This window comes from Tursiops truncatus, chromosome 4 (genome assembly GCF_011762595.2).
Source record: "Tursiops truncatus isolate mTurTru1 chromosome 4, mTurTru1.mat.Y, whole genome shotgun sequence".
Lineage (NCBI taxonomy): Eukaryota > Metazoa > Chordata > Mammalia > Artiodactyla > Delphinidae > Tursiops > Tursiops truncatus.
This window is the reverse complement of record NC_047037.1, coordinates 85594356-85620219: the sequence shown is the minus strand read 5'-3', so window position 1 is coordinate 85620219 and position 25864 is coordinate 85594356. Positions and strand designations below refer to the sequence as shown.

At 40.0% G+C, this 25864-nt stretch overlaps 1 protein-coding gene across 10 annotated transcripts in view; it reads left to right on the top strand.

The window, feature by feature from the left end:
* TMPRSS7 (transmembrane serine protease 7) overlaps positions 1-25864 on the top strand; it is a 56471-nt gene that overhangs the window by 25072 nt on the left and 5535 nt on the right. For 9 of the 10 annotated variants that reach the window (XR_002173968.3, XM_073804232.1, XM_073804230.1 and 6 more), the window contains 7 exons: positions 1105-1217; positions 13790-13896; positions 17041-17177; positions 19641-19748; positions 21840-21950; positions 22734-22850; positions 24148-24319. Coding sequence is in view for 9 of the 10 variants with exons in the window: in XM_073804232.1 (XP_073660333.1) it covers positions 1105-1217; positions 13790-13896; positions 17041-17177; positions 19641-19748; positions 21840-21950; positions 22734-22850; positions 24148-24319 (865 nt within the window). In the remaining variant the exon portion in view is untranslated. The remainder of the gene's footprint in view (positions 1-1104; positions 1218-13789; positions 13897-17040; positions 17178-19640; positions 19749-21839; positions 21951-22733; positions 22851-24147; positions 24320-25864) is intronic. The other variant, XM_033855836.2, reaches the window with a different exon arrangement.

Genomic DNA, 25864 nt, shown 5'->3' with positions numbered 1-25864 from the left:
TCTTGGGCTGCTTATATTCTAGCAGAAGGATGACCATAACAGTAAGAATAGACATGTAGATTTTCTTATTTAAATAGCATAACACATTATGAAAACTGGATATCTCTTGAACAACAAGTACACACTAATTTGAACAAAATTAACTCAGAAGCTTTAAAAATATATATTTACAGTGCTGTATGTCAAAATATACATACAGTGTTAATATGTTAATTATATCTCAATAAAACTAGAAGAAAAAATATATTTAAACCATGTTTTTTAAAGAAAGGAATAGCCTCCTATAGATCTGTCCAAAATAAATGGTCTGAAATAGCCAGGAGATGGAAGCAACCTAAGTGTCCATCATCGGATGAATGGATAAAGAAGATGTGGCACGTATATACAATGGAATATTCCTCAGCCATAAAAAGAAACGAAATTGAGTTATTTGTAGTGAGGTGGATGGACCTAGAGTCTGTCATACAGAGTGAAGTAAGTCAGAAAGAGAAAGACAAATACCATATGCTAACACATATATATGGAATCTAAGAAAAAATGTCATGAAGAACCTAGGGGTAAGACAGGAATAAAGACACAGACCTACTAGAGAATGGACTTGAGGATATGGAGAGGGGGAAGGGTAAGCTGTGACAAAGTGAGAGAGTGGCATGGACATATATACACTACCAAACGTAAAATAGATAGCTAGTGGGAAGCAGCCGCATAGCACAGGGAGATCAGCTCCGTGCTTTGTGACCACCTAGTGGGGTGGGATAGGGAGGGTGGGAGGGAGGGAGATGCAAGAGGGAAGAGATATGGGAACATATGTATATGTATAACTGATTCACTTTGTTATAAAGCAGAAACTAACACCCCATTGTAAAGCAATTATTCTCCAATAAAGATGTAAAAAAAAAAAAGATTTGAAAACAAGTATAGACTTTGAACAGTATATTAACTATATATCCATAGGGTACTATTTTTTTTTAAATAGTTTAATTTCAAAAATATATAAGCTTATTGACCAAGAAAATGTGCATTTGTAGTTAAAGAAATGTATGCTGTCTATTTCCCATGTCTCACAACTGCAAATCATTGTGTGTTACTGGATATTTTTTTCAGAATGTGAAAACACAGTGTTGGTCAAAGAAATCACTGGCTTTGAAGGGAAAATTTCAAGTCCACATTACCCAAGCTACTACCCGCCAAAATGCAAGTGTACCTGGAAATTTCAGGTAGCCTAGTTTTAACAGTATCTTAGAAAAATATTGCTATCCTATTTTTAGTAGCTATTTATTTTTGAATTTAATTATACTTATTTTTTAAATTACAAAAAGAATGTCATTTAATTTTATAATATTTAAACCTTATTAAAATATATTATCTAGAACATGAAGGTTTGTTGTAATTTCAAGCCGCTGCTCACAATTAACTGCTTTTTGCAGACTGGGGCTTATTTGTCCAGTTTCTTACTTTGTATTAAAAAGAGCAAAGACATTGTTATAGGATCAAACAGTTTATTTTATTATGGTAGAGCTCATTTATTAATTTTTAATTACTTCATCAACATTATAATGAGAATAATAAAGAAATAATAAATTGAATTAGGCAATATATATTTCAGCTGTATAAGCAAATCAGAGTGTAAATTTATATGAAGTACATATGTCTCCCTCTGGCGCTAGACAGGTAGTCCCTGGTTTCTGTTTGTTTCTCAAAATCTCAGTGTCTAACCTATTTTTCTTTCTCCAGCTGTTATATTAATGCGGAGGGAGGTCGTCTTTGCTCTTTCAGCATATACATATGAAATCATTTTTGTGGGGCATAGCAGTTAGATGTCAGTGACAAGCAGTGTCTAGTTTGTATTCATTCAACATATTATTATTAAATGCCTGCTCCGTGTCAGGCAGTATTCTGAACACTGGGATGCATGAGATCTCTCTCTCTCTCTCTCTCTCTCTCTCTCTCTCTCTCTCTCTCACATACACACACACACACACACACACACACACACACACACACACACACACAAGCTCTGCTGTCATGGAGTCCTCTATAAAGTAGGGGGAGACAGGTGACAAAGAAATAAACAAGTAAAATACATGCAGTGTGTTCCATGATGGTACAATGCTATGGAGAATACAGCAGGGGAGGGGCTCTGTAGCTGAGTGGGGGTGGTGGTGGTGTGAAAGGTAGGAAGTCTGGGATTTGTTGTCTCAAGTAGGATGGTCATGGAAAGCCTCACTGACAAAGGGACATTTGCATAGAAACTTGAGACACGATGGAACTAACCTGGTGCGTGCTGAGGGTAAGAGTGTCAGGCAAAGGGAAGAGTTGAGGCAAAGGCCCCGAGGAGGCAGGAGAGTGCTTGCTGCATGTAGGGTTCGTGCACAGTCCTAACAGTTAAATATTGAAATGTTTTTATTATACCCAAATCTCTACCTACTAGTAGGCATCCTTAAATTATTTTTTTATCATTATCCCAAATATTTAAAATATAATTAAGACATAAAGGTTCTAGATTCTTGCTCACTGCCCAATTCTTTGTGCCTTAGAGCAGCAAAAGCTCAGAGCCTCAGGTGACTAGCAAGTCTGAAGGTGGGGAGAGGGGTAGATGGAAAGAGAAGAAAAGAAGCGCTGGGGAAAGAGGAGGGAAAGACATCAAACCTCTGCCTCTTCAACTCTCCAATAAGCAGAGTTATCTTCTTTATAATATCTAGAACAAGAAAGACCCCATTCCCAGGAGCTCCATCAAGTGTTTGAAAGTCCTTTGAGATAAAACAAATGTTGATCCCATGGTAACTCACAAGATTTAAAAGGAAAATCCCTAAACGTTGCTGTGATTAAGTTTTAGTCAGGGTACAAACAAAAATATCAGATCACTTTCTGTTTCACTGGGTCAAGGGTTAGAAATGCTGAACAATAGGAAATCTTGACAAGGAAAAGAGCATGGGGGTGGGAGATGGGAAAGGGGAGACAGGAAACATTGGGGACAGACTTGTGCGATGACACCATTCCCCAGAGGTCAAGGTTGGTTGTTCTCAGTGAGGAGGTTAAATAAAGCTATTGCTTTCTTGGAAGGCTTTGACCAGCCACCGATAGCTGTGTGACAGCATGTTTCTTTTTTTTTTTGAATTTTTGAATGTTATTTAATTTATTTTTTTATAGAGCAGGTTCTTATTAGTCATCCATTTTATACACATCAGTGTATACATGTCCATCCCAATCGCCCAGTTCATCACACCACCACCCACACCCCCTGCGGCTTTCCCCTCTTGCTGTCCATACAATTGTTCTCTATATCTGTGTCTCTATTTCTGCCCTGCAAACTGGTTCACCTGTACCATTTTTCTAGGTTCCCCATATATGCATTAATATACAATATTTGTTTTTCTCTTTCTGACTTACTTCACTCTGTATGATTGTCTCTAGATTCATCCACATCTCTACAAATGACCCAATTTCATTCCTTTTTGTGGCTGAATAATATTCCATTGTATATGTACCATATCTTCTTTATCCATTCGTCTGTCATTGGGCATTTAGGTTGCTTCCATGACCTGGCTATTATAAGTAGTGCTGCTATGAACATTGGGGTGCATGTGTCTTTCTGAATTATGGTTTTCTCTGGGTATATGCCCTGTAGTGGGATTGCTGGGTCATATGGTAATTCTATTTTTAGTTTTTTAAGGGACCTCCATACTTTTCTTCATAGTGACTTTATCAATTTATATTCCTACCAACAGTGCAAGAGGGTTCCCTTTTCTCCACACCCTCTCCAGCATTTGTTGTTTTTTTCTTCTTTTTTTTTTTTATTCAAACAGAAAGTCACAAAAATTATAATCATCCCCATCAGTTCACTCAGTCCCAGGTAATTAATTTTTTTTCATCTTGATCTTTTTTTAGCACTTTTATGAATTCATCAGTTTTCCATTAGAGTTCTCAAAATGCTTATTCATTCAGTTCAGCAGTATAGTCAGTTACCAGAAACCTGTACTTGTCAGAGATTTTTCCATGAATTCCTTGAAGATGAAACACTTTTAGAGGAACATTTTTGCAAAAGCATCAGAGTATACCCAGAACTGTCTGTAAATGACAAAAGACTTAAAAATGACCACAGATAAAGATTTGATGAAAGTTCATAATAATGCAATTGACAAGGAAATTTAGTTACTTCTGAGATATACATTTTAAAGTAATAACTAGAATTATAACTTATAACATTATACCAGAACATATAAGATTTTTAGAAATTTCATGTAATGTCTGAAACATTTATATTAACATATTTCTATATAAATAACCCAAAGAAAGATTAGTATTAGTTGTTTTTTGTTTTGTTTTTTTTATACTGCAGGTTCTTATTAGTCATCAATTTTATACACATTAGTGTATACATGTCAACCCCAATCGCCCAATTCAGCACACCACCAACCCCACCCCACTGCGGTTTTCCCCCCTTTGTGTCCATAGGTTTGTTCTCTACATCTGTGTCTCAACTTCTGCCCTGCAAACTGGTTCATCTGTACCATTTTTCTAGGTTCTACATACATGTGTTAATATACGTATTTGTTTTTCTCTTTCTGACTTACTTCATTCTGTATGACAGTCTCTAGATCCATCCACGTCTCAACAAATGACTCTATTTCATTCCTTTTAATGGCTGAGTAACAGTCCATTGTATACATGTACCACATCTTCTTTATCCATTTGGCTGTTGATGGGCATTTAGGTTGCTTCCATGACCTGGCTATTGTAAACAGTGCTGCAATGAACATTGGGGTGCATGTGTCTTTTTGAATTATGGTTTTCTCTGGGTATATGCCCAGTAGTGGGATTGCTGGATCATATGGTAATTCTATTTTTAGATTTTTAAGGAACCTCCATACTGTTCTCCATAGTGGCTGTATCAATTTACATTCCCACCAACAGTGCAAGAGGGTTCCCTTTTCTCCACACCCTCTCTAGCATTTGTTGTTTGTAGATTTTCTGATGATGCCCATTCTAACTGGTGTGAGGTGATACCTCATTGTAGTTTTCATTTGCGTTTCTCAAATAATTAGTGATGTTGAGCAGCTTTTCATGTGCTTTTTGGCCATCTATATGTCTTCTTTGCAGAAATGTCTGTTTAGGTTTTCTGCCCATTTTTGGATAGGGTTGTTTGTTTCTTTAATATTGAGCTGCATGAGCTGTTTATATATTTTGGAGATTAATCCTTTGTCCATTGATTCGTTTGCAAATATTTTCTCCCATTATGAGGGTTGTCTTTTCATCTTGTTTATGGTTTCCTATGCTGTGCAAAAGCTTTTAAGTTTCATTAGGTCCCACTTGTTTTTTTTTTTTTTTTTTGCAGTACACGGGCCTCTCACTGTTGTGGCTTCTCCTGTTGCGGAGCACAGGCTCCAGACGCACAGGCTCAGCAGCCATGGCTCACGGGCCCAGCTGCTCCGCGGCATGTGGGATCTTCCTGGACCGGGGCATGAACCCGTGTCCCCTGCCTCGGCAGGCAAACTCTCAACCACTGAGCCACCAGGGAAGCCCCCACCACTTGTTTATTTTTGTTTTTATTTCCATTACTCTAGAAGGTGGATCAAAAAGATTTATGATCAAAAATCATAAATCAAAAAGATTTATGTCAAAGAGTGTTCTTCCTATGTTTTCCTCTAAGAGTTTTATACCGTCCGGCCTTATATTTAGGTCTTTAATCCATTTTGGGTTTATTTTTGTGTATGGTGTTAGGGAGTGTTCTCATTTCATTCTCTTACATGTAGCTGTCCAGTTTTCCCAACACCATTTATTGAAGAGACTGTCTTTTCTCCATTGTATATCTTTGCCTCCTTTGTCATAGATTAGTTGACCATAGGTGTGTGGGTTTATCTCTGGGCTTTCTTTCTTGTTCCATTGATCTATGTTTCTGTTTGTGTGCCAGTACCATATTGTCTTGATTACTGTAGCTTTGTAGCATAGTCTGAAGTCAGGGAGTCTGATTCCTCCAGCTCCATTTATTTCCCTCAAGACAGCCTTGGCTATTCAGGGTCTTTTGTGTCTTGATACAAATTTTAAGATGATTTGTTCTAGTTCCGTAAAAAATTCCATTGGTAATTTGATAGGGATTGCATTGAATCTATAGATTGCTTTGGGTAGTATAGTCATTTTTACAGTATTGACCCTTCCAATCCAAGAACATGGTATATCTCTCCATCTGTTGGTATCATCTTTAATTTCTTTCATCAGTGTCATAGTTTTCTGCATACAGGCCTTTTGTCTCCCTAGGTAGGTTTATTCCTAGGTATTTTATTCTTTTTGTTGCAATGGTAAATGGGAGTGTTTCCTTAATTTCTCTTTCAAATTTTTCATCATTAGTGTATAGGAATGCAAGAGATTTCTGTGCATTAATTTTGTGCATTGATTTCTGTGCATTAATTTTGCAACTTTACCAAATTAATTGATTAGCTCTAGTAGTTTTCTGGTGGCATTTTTAGGATTCTCTATGTATAGTATCATGTCATCTGCAAACAGTGACAGTTTTACTTCTTCTTTTCCAATTTGTATTCCTTTCATTTCTTTTTCTTCTCTGATTGTCATGGCTAGGACTTCCAAAACTATGTTGAATAATAGTGGTGAGAGTGGACATCCTTGTCTTGTTCCTGATCTTAGAGGAAATGCTTTCTGTTTTTCACCATTGAGAATGATGTTTGCTGTGGCTTTGTCATATATGGCCTCTATTATGTTGAGGTAGTTTCCCTCTATGCCCACTTTCTGGAGAGTTTTTATCATAAATGGGTGTTGAATTTTGTCAAAAGCTTTTTCTGCATCTATTGAAATGATCATATGGTTTTTATTCTTCAATTTGTTAATATGGTGTATCACATAGATTGATTTGTGTATATTGAAGAATCCTTGCATCCCTGGGATAAATCCCACTTGATCATGGTGTATGATCCTTTTAATGTGTTGTTGGATTCTGTTTGGTAGTATTTTGTTGAGGATTTTTGCATCCATATTCATCAGTGATATTCGTCTGTAATTTTTTTTTTTGTAGTATCTTTGTATTTGGTATCAGGGTGATGGTGGCCTCATAGAATGAGTTTGGGAATGTTCCTTCCTCTGCAATTTTTTGGAAGAGTTTGAGAAGGATGGGTGTTAGCTCTTCTCTAAATCTCTGATAGAATTCACCTGTGAAGGCATCTGATCCTGGACTTTTGTTTGATGGAAGATTTTTAATCACAGTTTCAATTTCATTACTTGTGATTGGTCTGTTCATATTTTCTATTTCTTCCTGCTTCAGTCTTGGAAGGTTATACCTCTCTAAGAATTTGTCCATTTCTTCCAGGTTGTCCATTTTGTTGGCATAGAGTTGCTTGCCGTAGTCTCTTAGGGTGCTCTGTATTTCTGCAATGTCTGTTGTAACTTCTCCTTTTTCATTTCTATTTTTATTGATTTCAGTCCTCTCCCTCTTTTTCTTGATGAGTCTGGCTAATGATTTACAAATATTCTTTATCTTCTCAAAGAACCAGCTTCTAGTTTTATCGATCTTTGCTATCGTTTCCTTCACTTCTTTTTCATTTATTTCTGATCTGATCTTTATGATTTCTCTCCTTCTGCTAACTTTGGGTTTTGTTTGTTCTTCTTTCTGTAGTTCCTTTATGTGTAAGGTGAGATTGTTTATTTGAGATTTTTCTTGTTTCTTGAGGTAGGCTTGTATAGCTATAAACTTCTCTCTTAGAACTGAGTTTTCTGCATCCCATAGGTTTTGGATCATCGTGTTTTCATTGTAATTTGTCTCTATGTATTTTTTTATTTAATCTTTGATTTCTTCTGTGATCTCTTGGTTATTTAGTAATGTATTGTTTAGCATCCATGTGTTTGTGTTTTTTATTTTTATTTCCCTGTAATTCATTTCTAATCTCATAGCATTGTGGTCAGAAAAGATGCTTGATATGATTTCAGTTTTCTTAAATTTACCGAGGCTTCATTTGTCACCCAAGATGTGATCTATCCTGGAGAGTCTTCCATGCGCACTTGAGAAGAAAGTGTAATCTGCTGTTTTTGGATGGAATGTCCTATAAATATCAATTAAATATCTATTGTGTTATTTAAAGCTTGTGTTTCCTTATTTATTTTCATTTTGAATGATCTGTCCATTGGTCTAAGTGAGGTGTTAAAGTCCCCCCAATATTATTGTGTTACTGTCGATTTCCTCTTTTATAGCTATTAACAGTTGCCTTATGTGTTGATGTGCTCCTATGTTGTGTGCATATATATTTATAATTGTTATATCTTCTTCTTGGATTGATCCATTGATCATTATATAGTGTCTTTCCTTGTCTCTTGTAACATTCTTTATTTTAAAGTCTATTTTATATGATATGTTTATTGCTACTCCAGCTTCCTTTTGATTTCCATTTGCATGGAATATCTTTTTCCATCTCCTCACTTTCAGTCTGTATGTGTCCCTAGATCTGAAGTGGGTCTCTTGTAGACAGCATATATATGGGTGCTGTTTTTGTATCCATTCCACAAGCCTGTGTCTTTTGGTTGGAGCATTTAATCCATTCACGTTTAAGGTTAATTTTTGATATGTATGTTCCTATGACCATTTTCTTAATTGTTTTAGGCTTGGTTTTGTAGGTCCTTTTTTTCTTTTGTGTTTCCCACTTAGAGAAGTTCCTTTAGCATTTGTTGTAGAGCTAATTTTGTGGTGCTGAATTCTCTTAGTTTTTGCTTGTCTGTAAAGCTTTTGATTTCTCCATCGAATCTGAATGAGATCCTTCCTGGGTAGAGTAATCTTGGTTGTAAGTTCTTCCCTTTCATCTCTTTAAGTATATCATGCCACTCCCTTCTGGTTTGTATAGTTTCTGCTGAGAAATCAGCTGTTAACCTTATGGCAGTTCCCTTGTATATTATTTGTCATTTTTCCCTTGCTGCTTTAAATAATTTTTCTTTGTCTTTAATTTTTGCCAGTTTGATTACTATGTGTGTCAAGGTGTTTCTCCTTGGGTTTATCCTGTATGGGACTCTCTGCACTTCCTGGACTTGGGTGGCTATTTCCTTTCCCTTGTTAGGGATGTTTTCTTCTATAATCTCTTCAAATATTTTCTCGGGTACTTTCTCTCTCTCTTCTCCTTCTGTAACCCCTATAATGCGAATGTTGTTGTGTTCAATGTTGTCCCAGAGGTCGCTTAGGGTGTCTTCATTTCTTTTCATTCTTTTATCTTTATTCTGTTCTCCATCAGTGAATTTCACCATTCTGTCTTCCAGGTCACTTATCCGTTCTTCTGCCTCCATTATTCTGCTATTGATTCCTTCTAGTGTAGTTTTCATTTCAGTTATTGTATTGTTCATCTCTGTTTGTTCTTTAATTTTTCTAGATCTTTGTTAAACATTTCTTGCATCTTCTCAATCTTTGCCTCCATTCTTTTTCCGAGGTCCTGGATCATCTTCACTATCTTTATTCTGATTTCTTTTTCTGGAAGGTTGCCTATCTCCACTTCATTTAGTTGTTTTTCTGGGGTTTTATCTTGTTCCTTCATCTGGTACATAGCCCTCTTCCTTTTCATGTTGTCTATCTTTCTGTGAATGTGGTTTTTGTTCCACAGGCTGCAGGATTGTAGTTCTTCTTGCTTCTGCTATCTGCCCTCTGGTGGATGAGGCTATCTAAGAGGCTTGTGCAAACTTCCTGATCAGAGGGCCTAGTGGTGGGTAGAGCTGGCTGTTGCTCTGGTGGGCAGAACTCAGTAAAACTTTAATCCACTTGTCTGCTGATGGGTGGGGCTGGGTTCCCTCCCTGTTAGTTCTTTGGCCTGAGGTGACCCAACACTGGAGCCTACCTGGGCTCTTTGGTCGGGCTAATGGTGGACTCTGGGAGGTCTCATCCCAAGGAGTCCTTCCCAGAACTTCTGCTGTCAGTGTCCTTGTCCCTGCGGTGTGCCACAGCCACCCCTCTCTTCTGCAGGAGACCCTCCAACACTAGCTGGTAGGTCTGGTTCTGTCTCCTATGGGGTCACTGCTCCTTCCCCTAGCTCCCAGTGCACAGACTACTTTGTGTGTGCCCTCCACGAGTAGAGTCTCTGTTTCTCCCAGTCTCCTGTCAAAGTCCTGCAATGAAATCCCGCTAACCTTCAAAGTCTGATTCTCTAGGAATTCCTCCTCCCCCAGGTTGGGAAGCCTGACATGGCACTCAGAACCTTCACTCCAATGGGTGGACTTCTGTGGTATAGGTGTTCTCCATTTTGTGAGTCACCCACCCAGCAGTTATGGGATATGATTTTACTGTGATTGCGCCCCTCCTACTGTCTCATTGTGACTTCTGCTTTGTCTTTAGAGATCATGTTTCTCAATGGAAATCATGTAAAAAATAATTTGTGACCTGTTAAATATCTTTGCATTTAATAAAAATGACGAAGAACTGCATGACCTAAGTAACAAAAATATTGACTCAAGTCATGATAAAACCTTTTCTGCACAAGAGTTAATTTTATCATCCTCAATCCTTCTTAGTGACTGGTTTGATTTCCAAATCTACTGAAGAACAATCAATTCCCTTCTCAAACTCACTTCTAGCTGAGTTTTTAAGGTCTTATTTATCTGAGAAGGATTAACTCTTGCTCCAACTTAAAGCTCATCTGATTCTTCTCCCAAGCTCTCCTGTCTGTTCAACAAATGTTTGTTGAATGTCTGCTGCATGTCAGTCACTGTACAGGGATGCCTAGTAGCAAGGTTACCAAAGTCCTTCTCTCACAGAGCTAACAGACTACAGGGCAGGAAGTAGATATTAAATCAATAAAACCAAAAAAGGACTTTGTGGTTATAATATGTTGTCTACATTTGTTTAGTACTTCAGTGTTTTCAGCACACATAATTTTATTTGCTCTTCAAAGCATACCTCTGATATAGGAGCAATATTCTGGTGGTTTTATAGATAAGGAAACAGAAATGGGGACAAAGCATTTGCCAGAGGCCACTCCAATAGTAAGTGACCCATGTAGGATTAAAAGGGATCACGCCCCCTCCATAAATAAATTCAACAGCCTCTCCTTTTCTGGGCTCCTGAAGATGTTCAGCTTCCCTATCTGTCATAACATTCACTTATCTGAACATTCATCTCCTTCTCTCTTCCTTCTTTTTGTTTTCCAAATAATCAGTTTTGTTTTAGAGTCTTAGAAGAAAAAGTAAAGCAGTCCCTTGAGTTGTTTTATCACAGATGTCATCAGCCCAGCACCACCCAGTTAGGTCCACCAGACATAAGCAGGGATCACTGTGGGCCATGCAAGTTCACCTTCTCATATCACACAGGAAATAGATGGAATTCCCCAGAAGGGAGCCTCTCTTCCATGCTTCTGTGGCAAGCATATTTGCCAAATAATTTTCCAGTGCTCACCTGAGGTGGGTTCTTGTGTTGTGTGTACACGTGTACACAACCACTGGCAAGTTAGGGGTGACCAAAAGTAAGGTATGTCCTGCATTTTGTTACCATCACTGACTAGAGAGATATTTAAATACAGCAGGTCCAGATCAGAAGAATTCCTCTCCTTACTTGGTTAAAGTTCCCAAAACAAAGGTACAGCATTGGGCAGTGGGAACAGAGAGTACAGAACATAGAGGGAAATAGCGTACTTAGTGGTTTCACGTTTCTCGTTCATTTGTTGAAATAGCTTGCAATCCTTTGTGAAACTGCACCTCATCCATCCATTTATCAAGGACGGTAATATCAGTAGAGTCTCTTGGCCAATCTGAGCACGAAAGTAGAATAGTGTATGATTCTGTGTCAGCGGAATCAGTGTGCAAGGGGACATATTTCCTTTCACTGTGGAGAGGCTTTTTGCTTGGGGTGCATATAAATCTATTTTGTTTCAGCGCTCTGGAACTCAGTGAAAATGCCCAAGCAAGCTTCTTGGTGGAGGATTGCATTGGAATATGTTCTCATGCTAGAAAATTTAATTGATTCCTTAAATATACTTACTATCTTTCAGTTCACATCTTTTTTTCTTTTTTTTAATGTGAAGAAATAACCAAATGACAAGAGTGAAAAAAGTGTGATATGTATTCTCATGAGTCTTGTGAGTCTTGTGGTGAATGAAAGACAATCCTGTTCCTCTGGGGTTCCCGACATGGGTTTCCAGGCAGTGCTGAGAAAAGGGAGGCCTTCAGAGAAATGCAGGACTGGTTTGAGTTTCTGGTCTGCGTTGGGAAATTTGCTTGTCTTTGGTTAGTCTAGGTTTCTTCTTCTATAAGATGGGAATCAAATCATACTACCTGCCTAACCATGTTGTTATGTTTAAATCAGTCATAAAGTGCCCAATCCATTTCCTCTCAAAGGTAGACTAAGGCGGGAGAGGAGCTATATTTAAACACAAGTTAGAAAGAAGCACACCATACAGCAAAGAAACTATAACATAAAATATGATGACATAACTGAAAAACCAAATGTCTGTCAGAGCAATAAAAGTCAATGGACAAAACTCATCTGTTAAAGGGATAAGACAGTAGGATTGAATTGCAAAGTATTACCTAAAACTTAACTGTATGTTGTTTTTAAAAGACAAAATGAATTTAAAAAGTGATTTAGTAAAGTTGAAAATAAAAGGATGGGCAATATCATACTAGGCATATGTAAGCAATCAGAAAGCAAGGATCACAGCCCTAATGCCAGACAATGCTGGAATTACGGCATTCAGTGGGAAAAGGAAGGCAATCTGCAGTGACGAAGAGGGCGATCCACATAACGATCTAATTACTACAATTATTTATGCACCAGAGGGTATAGCGTTAATACTCGTAAAACCTATATGAAGTACAAAGAGAAATGGAGAGTGCTTCAATAAGAGATTTTCCTTTCTCTTGGTTCATGACAGAGACAGTGGGGGACAATAAATAAGGCTAGGAAGAGTATTAAATCATACAAATAATGAGTTTGGTAATATATATAAACAGAAATTACCCTTTTAAAAAATGACCTTGGGGCCTTCATAAATTTGATCCCAACAAAATTGTTAGTAAATTAAAAAATTAAAAGCTATACTGCAATAAATAATCTGTTATCTAACTCAGATAGAATTTAAAACCTTGAAAATAGGGAAGCCAAAATTCTGCTCCCTGGAAATGTAAGAACTCTCTCTTAAATAATTCCTGGGCTAGAGTGAAAATTAAAACAAAAATTATGGCATATCAGATGTGACGTATGTGCATGTCATACAATGCCACAACAAGGCCAGTTGCATTGCGTGTGTGTACGTGTGAGTGTGTGTGTGTGTATGCGCTCACTTGTGCACGTACCACATAAGTAGCTGCTTCCCTTGTTTGACCTCTTCAGAGAAGATGTAGGGATGACTCAGAAACTTCTGAAATACCAAGGTTTAATATGAAGAGGATGCTGATTCATTCCTCCTTTATCTAAAGAATCAGAATAGTGCCTTAAATAAACTGTCATTATTGTCATCTAAGGAGGAAAGTGTGTAAACTTGCAAACAAGTGGGTGTTTTCAAAGTTAAACTCACTTACTTGGAGGAAACTGAAACCTAGAGGTGATCTAATGTATCTATCTCAGCTCATCACACTGGGGCATCACAGCTGCTCCTTGAGCACAGGGTGGGCTGAGGAGGCAGCTCACTTCCTTCTCTGTTGTGCTCTCCTCTTCAGGTCAGTTTGTTCAGGGGAGCTGGTCTACCCCACCAAGGGCCACAGGGCACAGAGAATAAAATGCCCTTAAAATAGCAAGCCCAAGGAATGAGTTCTGAGTAACAAAATCTTAGTCTGAAACATATTCTTCAATTGAGTCATTTTTCTGACTTACGTTTGTTTTTCATAGACTCCCCTATCAACTCTCGGCATAGCACTGAAATTCCATAACTATTCAATAACCAAGAAGAGTTTGAAAGGCTGTGACCACGGATGGTGGGAAATTAATGAGCACATGTAAGTGGTTTCCATATGTGAAGAATCTAATGAAAAGCCTCACCCAGTAGTTCAAAGCCTTGGATTCCTTTCCCCCAGAGAGTCTGCACTTTACTACTTACAGACAGGGGAACTGAGGACTACAGGAGTTAAATAACTTGCTCAAAGTCACTCAGCTCATAAGAGATTAACCCAGGATTCAAATCCTTATGGCTCCCAAGTCCCTGTTTCCATCACTGCTCTGTACTGCTGGGCTATGGATGTACCTGCTCCATACTTTACAAAAATAATTGGCAGAAAAACCATTGCAGCCATGGAGGAAAATAGTAAATAGAAGTCCTGATGATTACAAAAGCTAAAAACCATTAGCCAGTTCTGTTTAGTAGGAGAAAGAAGCTGAGAGAAATTTAGGCACCTGGGCTTCCCGAACTGATCTAGAAGGTCCTCACTCTCTCCCTTAATTCATCCTTTAGCTGTTGTTATTGTTTACTTGCTTCTAAAGTTATAATAGGTCTTGTATTAAAAAAAAAAATACAGGATGCCCTGTCTTTGCCAAATAGCTTCTCAGTTTACTTTAAGGAAACTTTTGAAGTTAGCCTGAGGGACTTGTCTGCTAATTCTTTGCTCACAGCTATTCCATGAATGAAACCTTCCCTTTCTAAATGATTTTCCTGAACAACCTTCTTTGATTTCATTTAGACTCTTAGATGACTTGCCAAATAGTCATTGATCCTAGAATCAATGACTTGGAATAGAATTTCCCTGATTTAATGGTTTTCTTGGATCCATTATTAACATGTGGCTTGTACTCCTTTTGGGAGTATTTTTGAATCAAGGGTCTATTAAGTAGGAGGCAGAAGACCTAGGTTCAAATTGCAGCCTTGCTGTTTAGTAGCTACATTAACTAGGACAAATTATTTAATCACTTTGTCAGTCTGTAAAATGAGGTAATGAGGTGGGGTTTTTCGGTAAGAATTCAATGAAATGATGCTTACCACACACCAGAACGTCTTAGCAATGATTAATATGATTAATAGGATTGCTAAGGAAATGACATTGGATGCATAAATACTATGGAATGTGCCCCAAGGCTTTAAAGATACTGCATTTTGGTATTTAATTAGCGGTCCAGAAAACAAATCTTTACAAATCTATTGTAAGCTTGTATGCTTAAAATAAAGCAGTGCTTTGAAAATGAGATGCTTTTCCCCCCTAAGTAGCAACCCCTGCCACCCATGATGTATTGCTGCCAAAATATGAATAGTTTCCTTCTGCAAATACCAGGAAAGCTCTCTGCCCTAAATACTTTCCCTGAAGGACCAGCTCTTCATTTTGTCTTGTGGGTTGGCTGAAATTCTATCAGATTCTTTTGATACTAGTTGTACGCATGGGATTTAAAATGCCAGCCCTTCCCATTATCCGTCCTTTTCATTAGAAAGGGTCTGACTGAACTAATTCCTGGCACCTTGCTGCTAAGGTTAGCCTAAAGGCTTTGGGTCTGTCATGGAGAAGGGAGAAAAAGTAATGCTGAGACCAGGAAGCCTAGTGATCTTGAATTCAGAGAACATAGGGGTGGAGTATGAGTGCTCAGGGCAACTAGAATGCAGTATACAAACCTGAAGAAATGGACAGCCTTCCTAAGCTTTTGTCCAGCAAAGTTCCGGAGGGCAAGGCTATTGGTGCGTTAGAAAGTGCTAGGGTTTAGTATCTGGTGAACTGGGTCCTAATGCTGCCTCTGCTTACTAGCTATTTGAACTTTAACAAATTACTTCACCTCTTTATGTCTCAGTTTTCTTAGCTGTCACGTGTCTGCCCACGTAAACTAACACTTGCTGGGTTTCTCCAATCTCTCGCTTTATTTTACTTTCATTTCATAAACCACCACTATGCCCCATTACATACTGTCCCCCTGTAAACTCCAGCCCAAGCATGGTTTCATGCTTGACCCCTTTCCTCTTAACTCCTCTTTAATGTTGAAGTGAGGCTAATCTTTGCAAGAAAACTCTAGTAAATATTAATGGAGAATTCCAATAAAAACTATGAGATACAGATAACAATCATCATGATTTTAGAATGCAGGCTTCTGATCCCAAGATGACCAACTAGAGTAGACTCTGGCCCCAAGAGCTTGACTAGGCTTTCATGCACCTCTCAGATGCTGGCTTCCGCTTAGCCAGGTGGCCACCTGCAGCTGCTGTCTCTTCCTCGTATCCCAGGAGCTGGTTTATCCGCCGATCAGCTCCTGAACTTCAGCCAATTGCAAAAGATTCGTCCTGAAATATACGTGAATGCTTTGAACTGTAAGATGATAGGTTATCCCCGTGCTCTTCACACTGAATGCCAACATCTGATCCATGAAATGTGTGGTTCCCAAATGCTTTGGGGACCTGGAGTGATGGGCGTTAACAGATTCCAGTGGAGGACGTCCCCCTTCAAGCCTAGTGTCTACTGTTTCCCTTTGAGAAACAATAGACACCTGGGAAAGTCTTGCTCACACAAGGCAGAAGCCTAACTCACCATGGGCCCCAGTGTAATCGTACTTCATGTTCCACTAACGGCAGTGCTCATGCAAGGATTACTAATAGGAGGGACATTTTCTCCTAGGTGATGCAAAGCAAAACCAAGGTAGGGGAATATTGCAGATAGACATCACTATTTTGAAATTTTGCCAAGTACAAGCCCTGAAGTGCATATCAGAGTTCAATTTAGGTTGAAAGATTGTTGTCTTTTGCTTTAAGTGTTGCTGGAATTCTCTGCATGTTTTCAACCTGAGTTCATGGGTTCCACTCTGCCCCGCAGAGAGGTTTGTGGCCAGAGTAGGCAATTTTTTTTGTTAGGCAGTTATTTATGTTCAAAGAAGAGAGAGCCCTAGGAGAATTAAACCTGTATTTCTTCTAATTATAAGTATTGGTGAGGAAAGCAACAGGTAACAGATAGTTGGTAGTAACGCTATTGTTTTATTTAGCAGAGGAGAAAATCAAGGGGGCAGAAGTGACTCAATGACAATCACTTAGCATAGGATGGATAACTACCATCAGCTCTACCATAAGCATCTCCGTTTATGAAGCTCAAATGACCAAAGTATCAGTGAATTCGCTGTTGACAGAAGACAGGAATGCAGTTGACAGCCCTCATGCTGTGTGTCCCCCTACCCTCACTCCTCAGGTACTGCGGCTCCTACATGGACCACCAGACGATTTTCCGAGTGCCCAACTCCTTGGTTCACGTTCAGCTTCAGTGCAGTTCAAGGCTTTCGGACAAGCCACTTTTGGTGGAATATGGCAGTTACAACATCAGTCAACGTAAGCCGGGGATCAGCCCCTTAGAAAACCGTAATGAAAGGTTAAACAGAGGCTAACGCTTTATGACTCTAAGCGTTGAGAATTTAAGGAATGAAAACTGCTTCTTTATTTCTGCTATTGACTAGTATACTTTTATAATAATACTTAAATAACTATATAGTAAGAACAAAATATATGATAAATATTACATACAATTATGTATTTATTATGCTGAAGTTTAAATTATAGAAGAAATAATATCGTTGTTTGTTACAATTGAAAAATAGTTTCTTACATTATTCCTGAAATGTAGGACAATTTCTTGATTCATTGTTCTTCTTGCTAGCCATAAGCTTTTGTAAATATGAGGTTTACGCCAACATTTGATGGATCGGAGGGCAGCAGCTGCAACTCACTGTGGCTTCTGATGCATAGAAGGACTGGTCTTTCAAGGAGAGTCCAAATAGCGGCCTGCAGAGTGTTGAACTTCACACTGAGAACTGCTGGAACAGTGGCCAGGAAGCGGTCAGCAGAAAAGGCAATGTCTGAGGGAAGTCATTAGTGCTGGAGAGAGTAGATACTGACTCAGGAAATTCTCAACCCGTTTTTGTTTTTTTTTTTTTTGTCTTAAATGGTAGTCTCTGAGGTTTAATAATCTAATTGTATTTTTTTGTAGTAGAAATTAAAATATATGACAATTCAAATAGGAGGCTTTCGTCTGTATTCCACCTACAGTCACTTCTCCTGCCACTGGGATGCCACTCTGTGCTTGGAGAAACAGTGATTGTGTCTCAACCCATTTTAAAAGGGGGAAAGTAAGAGTTGACCACTTAGGAATCCATGAGGTTAAGTCCTGAGAGAAAGCTCAGTTAGACCCTTCCTTCTTTGCCAATGCTAACATACCTGCTTCTGGATTCAGAATTATTACATTTCTGAATATCAGAATATTATAATTCCCATCAATGATACAGGTAACTAGTAAGCCATCTTATTTTTAACTCTTATTTCAAACCGTGGGTATTTCCTAGGAGCTCATGCTCTCCATCGTGTGCCGTTGAGTTAGTGGTTGACCTGACCATGCACCCTCCCCATTCTTTTGCACGAAGCACAGGATAGGTAGCTAATAAAGAACAGAAATTTATTTCTCACAGTTCTAGAGTCTGGAAGTCCAAGATCAGGGTGCCGGCATGGTTGAGTGAGTGCCATCTTCTGGTCTCAGACTTCTCGTTGTGCCCTCGCATGGCAGAAGGGGTGAGAGTGCTCTGTGCGGCCTCTTTTTTTTTTTTTACATCTTTATTGGAGTATAATTGCTTTACAATGGGGTGTTAGTTTCTGCTTTATAACAAAGTGAATCAGTTATACATATACATATGTTCCCATATCTCTTCCCCCTTGCATCTCCCTCCCTCCCACCCTCCCTATCCCACCCCTCTAGGTGGTCGCAAAGCACCGAGCTGATCTCCCTGTGCTATGCGGCTGCTTCCCACTAGCTATCTATTTTACGTTTGGTAGTGTATATATGTCCATGCCACTCTCTTGCTTTGTCACAGCTTACCCTTCCCCCTCCCCGTATCCTCAAATCCATTCTCTAGTAGGTCTGTGTCTTTATTCCTGTCTTACCCCTAGGTTCTTCATGACATTATTTTTTTCTTAAATTCCTTATATATGTGTTAGCATGCGGCCTCTTTTATAAGGCAGGCACTCATCCCATTCATGAGGGCTCTGCCTCCATCACTTATCACCTCCTGAAGGCCCCACTTCCCCCTACCATCACCCTGGGCGTTAGGATTTCAACATATGAATCTGGGGGCTGGGGCACACAAATGTTTAGACCACGGCAGAGAGAAAGGACTTATTAGTACCATCATGTTTAGCTGTAAACCCAGGATTAAAGATTCCATTCCAGGGAATGGATCTTTGATGAGTAGCCTGGTTGAAGTGCCCTAGGAGTCCTGAGTTTTGAAACCAGTCATTAATCTCTCTAGGTCCAACTTCTAAGATCAGTGGTTCCTTACATTTTGCCATAGAAATCCCTTGAAAATGTAATTAAAGGCACCAACCCTCAGAATAATGCATCTGGTCATAGGGGATTCAGAAACACCAGAAGGCCATTTAAATTCCCCGGGGATTCTAAAGACTGCACGCTGAGCATACTGGACTCAAAGGCAGCTTCCAGCTTTCTCTTGCTCCAAGTCTGGGATAAAGCCAGGTTGCTGAGTCAGGGATGGAGGTGTAGGAATTTGTACGTGTGACCTGGCTGCAATGTCGACTCAGAGCTTCTGGTGGATTAGTTTGATTTCTTTGTTCTTAAATACTCCTTTTTGGTCTTTCAATTACCAGCTATAGCTTCGCTTTGATGGAGAAATTGTATAATTACTACCGCTATGTTGCCACTCAGCCACTTAACGATTCACATTTCTTTGTTAATGTGGTCTGGTGACTTTTAGGGACCCACACAGATTTCCTGTGTCTTATTGTCTCTAGCCTGTCCTGTTGGATCTTTTAGATGCTCCTCCGGTTTATGTGTCCCTCAGGCCCAGCGCTGTGATGGAGTAAATGACTGCTTTGATGAAAGTGATGAACTCTTCTGTGGTGGGTATTTAAGCTTTTACTATGACTTTCTTAGGAATAAATAGCTTGTCAGGACCACTGTTGCTGCTGATGCATATCCTGGGTCTTTGTAGCTGTTATCTATTGCCACATAATAAACTATCCCCCAAACTCAGTGGCTTACGGCAATCGTTTGTCCTGGATCACACATCTGTGTGTTGTCTCAGGTAGGACCAATCTGGGCTGGGCTCAGCTGGGTGGCACTGTTTTAAGCTGTGGAGCCTCCTGAGCTTGGTTCTTCTCAGGTTGGGGTTGGTTCTACTCCTCATGGTTCTTTTCCTTGTTGAGCTAGTGGCCTGGCCCTGGCAGTGGTAGAAGCAAAGGAGGGGTGACCAAAAATATAAGGTTCCTCTTAAGTCCTGGGCTTGGAGTTGGCACACCATCACTTGTGTCATATTCCATCAGTCAAATAGCTGAGGCTGTAGTCAAGGGGCAGGGAAGTTTATCCTGCACACTTTGGGGCCGTGGCAAGGGTGGGGATGCATAATACTATCATAGAGAATGAGGATCTATGGTTAGTAAATCAAGCAGCCACAATCTTAAACATAATCCTATTTTAAAGCACAGATCTTCCCTCTAGAAAGAAGTTCAGAATCTGCAGAGAAGTAAACACTTTCAGCATGCTCATTTATGGAGCACAGGTGTTGAGAATAAAAGAGTTGATTTTTTTTTTAACCTGTATAGTTTGCATCAACATCACATTGGTAATAACTAAGTGGTGGGGTATTGGATATTCTTATTTTGGGCAGAGAGTCTCTGTATTGGTTTTTCATTACTATTTGCACCTAATTCCTGAATCTATCTCCAGTTTCAGGGAGCAAAATGGGGAGACTAGTTCACTGGACCATATGACACCACTGGCAACACTTTCTCCTAAAGATCCAGAGTTTAATTCCAATACAATTGCAATGATGAAGCTATTTAATCTTTTTCATATTTTGGAGAAATATTAAAGTTAATATAACTAGCTGAAAAATAATGTTCATAAAAAATAACCTGTAACTCCACACCTTTTTTTTTTTGACAAAACAAATTAAAACCCTCTTAACTTAGGCTTCATTAACAATTTAAATCTATAGGGTCTTCTATTTCTTAAGAAAATAAATACCATTGTATAGTGATTGAGGTTGCTTTTGTTTCTTATGTTATTTTTATTCCCTACTATTATGCTCCAAATGAAAGTGATTACTGTTACTTCGTAACAAGGACTGTTTTTTAGTAATTATCATTTCTCATCATGCCATGTTGGGAGCTATTCTCTAGGAGTTGACTAGGTGCTAGATACTCTCAGAGTAAATAAATGAACTATTTCAGGGCAGCAACGTCCTCCCCGCTGATCCTCACAAGACATACCTCTGAAAAAACAGGAGCAGATAACAAAAATGATAACTTTTCAAAAAAACAGAAATGTCTAAGGAATTATACCTTCTAAGAGTGCTTGCTACTATATTGTGTCTGTCACTGGTCTAAAGGCAATTCCCGAAAATATTCCAAAGAAGAAAAATTGTAACAGATTTACACTGGTATTTCCTAGTTCAGGGAATGAGTGTCTCAGGGTAAAATAATTTTAAAGAGAGTTTTCCTTACCAATAGACTACAAGTCTGTTGTTCTTTAAGATCTCACATTCGTTAATCTAGTCAACAAACTTTTAGTGAGCACCTACTATTTGATCAGGCGCCTGAAGAACAGAGATGAGTAAAACAAAATCCCCAATCTCAGGACACTCCATTTTGTTTAGGAAGGTAGACAAGTCCAATTTAGATAACAGTTTATGATTTTTATTTTCCTTAAAATCTTATGATGCATTTAATTGTAATTAAAGAAACAAACCACCAGAGTTTAATGTATTTCTCCACAAGCAAAAGTCACATCTGACAAGCTCAAAGTGCTAAGAATTACACCAAAATTTAAACATCTGCTTTTCCTCATGGAGGTGTCAGTTTTGAGAAAACACATGTTTTGTTTTGTTTAAGTCATCTTAACCGTTTGCACGTTTTGAGGGGCACTGCTGGTCATCAGGGAGTCCCACTGATATCTCAGGCTCACGAGCTTTCTGCCTGTTCTCCTTCCAGCGACTCTTAGACCTGCTTGCAACTCCAGCTCCTTCAGGCAGCACGGCCCTCTGGTCTGCGACGGCTTCAGGGACTGTGAGGATGGCCGGGATGAGCAGAATTGCACTCAGAGTGAGGAGGAGCCCTCTGCACTTTGCTGTTCTTCTAATCAGACTCTTCTAAGCCCAAATCAAAATATCTCTCCTGGGTTAGGGCAATCGACTTGTCCCAGTTTCCCCATGGAAAATCCCAGGTCCCGGGAATCCTCCTGGGCCCAGACAAAGTGGAAGAGTTGGTCACTCTAACTGGGGTGGAGTGTGTGTGTGTGTGTGTGTGTGTGCGAATTCTGGAAGATTTCCCTTGCTGACTTGCTTTTAATGCTGTACACGACTCAAGGAAACTGAGGATCGGATATAGAGGGATTTGCCAGATACTGTGATAGGGTATGGTCTATTCTAGCCCCTGCAAAAACACACACTGCCAGAGTTGTGAACAAATGTGCAGTAATTCACAAAATCTGTCCATTCCCTCCCACCCCCAATGGTATAAAAGGACTGAGTATGGTGTTGATTTTTGCTCAAAAATTTTCTTGGAGAACAAGGTAAAGTAATGGCAAAGAAGCCATGGCTTAAGCCACGGATATGGCCAACTGCTTGGCATCTCCCCTACAGAGGAAGAAAGGAGAGACTATTGGGTTGATTCTCAACTAGTGCACCTGCCTGCCTTCCTTTCAGCGGCTCTGCTGAGATGCAGGGACGGGACAGTGTGGGGTTGCTTCATTTCCCTCTGTCATGTTTCCCAGAGCAGCAAACACCGATCCTGTGGCTAAGCCATCCTTTGTGGACGGAATTCAGTGTCATTCACTCAAATCTGTCTCTGAGTAGGAAAACTTCTTTCTTTTTTGCTCACTTTTAGGTATTCCGTGCAACAACAGAACTTTTAAGTGTGGCAATGATATTTGCATTAGGAAACAAAATGCAAAATGTGATGGCGCTGCGGACTGTCCAGATGGAAGTGATGAGGAAGGCTGCAGTGAGTAGAAACATGTTCCTTCTGATCCTTTGTATTTGTTCCTCAGTTGATCTGTTTTTCATTTTTATTCCCTTCTTGGTGTAATGCCCCAGGCAGAAGTTGCCACGGGCCAGGGAAGAATAGTAAACATTGGTGAACTGAATCTGAAATGGTTTCTCAGAATTAAAAATTCTTGAGTGGATTCTGTCTTCTTTCTTGATAATAAGCATTCATGCACTAGATGTTTATACTGAGAACTTTCACTTTCTAATAACTCTAATCCAGGGATAAGCTCTTAAATAAAAAAACCTATGAGAAAGGAAATAGGTACTGGAATGCCATGGATGACTTTGTTAATTATGCCTTATGTTGTGATCAATGTCAAGTGCTGGTTCGTTCCTTAGCTATGACCTGAGAACAGTAATCCACCCTATGTTATTATTAGTTGTGTGGTTTCTAATTGGCCATGTGCCAACTTGTTAATTATGTATCCTTATCAATACTATTTATACTGGAAAATAATTGCTCTGATAACTAGTTTTTCTTAACTAGGTTTTTTAAAAAAATTAATTAATTAATTATTTTACTTTTGGCTGCATTGGGTCTTCATTGCTGTGCGCGGGCTTCCTCTGGTTGCGGCGAACGGGGGCTACTCTTCGTTGTGGTGCGCGGGCTTCTCATTGCGGTGGCTTCTCTTGTTGCAGAGCATGGGCTCTAGGCGCGTGGGCTTCAGTAGTTGCAGCACTCAGGCTCAGTAGTTGTGGCTCACGGGCTCTAGAGCACAGGCTCAGTATTTGTGGTGCACGGGCTTAGTTGCTCTGCGGCATGTGGGATCTTCCCGGACCAGGGTTCGAACCCGTGTTCCCTGCATTGGCAGGCAGATTCTTAATCACTGTGCTACCAGGTAAGTCCAACTAGGTTTTCATTTGTTTGGTACTTACAAATTCTCTCCCAAATCAGCACAACTTCAAGGACACTCTCAATTCTGTTGCATTTGGAACTAATCGTTTTTCTCTACCTAACAACCTGAACTCCACGGCTCCTGTTCTTATCAGTACAGCTGTTACTAATAGGTCCGCTCCTCCCCTCATGTGCGTTATTGTACAGAGACTCTGTGTCAAGGCCTGTTTTCAGGAGGGAGGTAGTGATTTGTTGGTGCTGGTTTCAGACAGACCCGCATCTCGCCTCTCTAGATAAGCAGGGGATTTCAAATTGCTTATCTGGTTAGTCAGTTCCCAACCCAGCTCAAAACTTGACTGGATTTCCAGTTTTTCTTCCAAGTCTGCCTTTAATTCGTGTGACCCTTCCTTTCCTAAAGGCTGCAGCAGGAGTCCCTCCACCCTCCACCGCATCATCGGGGGCACCGACACCCAAGAAGGGGGTTGGCCATGGCAAGTCAGCCTCCACTTTGTTGGATCTGCCTACTGTGGTGCCTCAGTCATCTCCAGGGAGTGGCTTCTCTCGGCCGCCCACTGTTTCCATGGAAACAGGTAGGGCATCTCAATTCTTACTCTGAAGTGACCACAGACCACAGACCATACACCTGCCCCCATGTTGTGGGAAGAAGCTCCCTGTTGGACACATTCAGTCATTTCAACTGGTGGTTTTTTATTTTGTTTTGTTTTTGTGACATCAATTGTATGCCGAACATTCTTTTTAGGAATTATTGATACAAAGAGAAGAACACAAAGGAATATCAAGAGTGAACAGGCTTTTACCAGACTGAGAAAACAGGATAGGGCTTTCAAGTCAGAAGAAATTCTGTGGGAACGTGTGAAGACTGTGGAGTATGGGAATGTGTGGAGAACGGGTATTAAGGGATTGCTGGGGTACAGGAATCCCTATTTAGAGCGTGAGGGTAGCGATTCTGCATCCAATTTCCAGTGTAGAGTGGGGGAGGATTCCTACAGTCCCAAGCAATTCTCTGACATTAGCTGGGTGTCCTATAATTCAACTCAATTCTGACTTTGTCTACCGAGATAGACAGATTAAACAGTTTAGGGGGGCTTCCCTGGTGGCGCAGTGGTTGAGAGTCCGCCTGCCGATGCAGGGGACGCGGGTTCGTGCCCCAGTCTGGGTAGATCCCACATGCCGCGGAGGGGCTGGGCCTGTGGGCCATGGCTGCTGAGCCTGCGCGTCCGGAGCCTGTGCTCCGCAACGGGAGAGGCCACGACAGTGAGAGGCCCGCGTACCGCAAAAAACAAAACAAAACAAACATAAAAAACAGTTTAGGGGCTCAGTCCTACAAAACTACCCCTCTCCCCCTAATTCAGATGCCAGTCCAAAGCCTAGGTCGTCACCTGAGCTTCTGACTGACTGGTTATAGAGGGGAGGTTCTAATGACCCCTTCCTTGGATTCTATTAATTTGATAGAGCAGCTCACAGAAGTCAGAGAAACATTTTACTTGCTGGCTTACTAGTTTATTATAATAAGATATAACTCAGGAACAGTCTGATGGAAGGCATGCATAGGGCGAGGTATGAGAAAGGGTACAGAATTCTCCATGCCTTCCTGGTGTGCACCACTCTCTCCGAATCTCCATTCGTTCACCAACCTGGAAGCTCTCCAAACCCCGTCCTTTTGGAATTTTATGGAAGCTTCCTTACACAGCCATGATTAATTAAATCATTGGTCATTGGCCATGGATTCAACCTCTAGCCCCTCATTCCTCCCTAGAAGTTGGGAGTGTAACTGAAAGTTCTAACCCTCCAATCACATAGTTAGTTCTCCTGGTGACCAGCCCCCAGCCTTAGCTGCAGTCCCAAAGTAACCTCATTAACATAACAAAAGACACATTTGCCCCTCTCATCACTTAGGAAATTGTTTTAGGAGCTCTATGCCAGAATGTAAGGAAAACCAAGTATATATTTCTTATTATAAATCACAATATCATGGGGGGGATCATGAAAAAGTCCATTAGGGTTGTCGTCCGAAGGGCTCTGTCTGCCTTTACTAATGGGGTTATTATGGGGCAGACACTCCACCAGCTAAGGGTGAAAGGGAAGCTCAGAAAACAACTTCACTAAAAAATAAC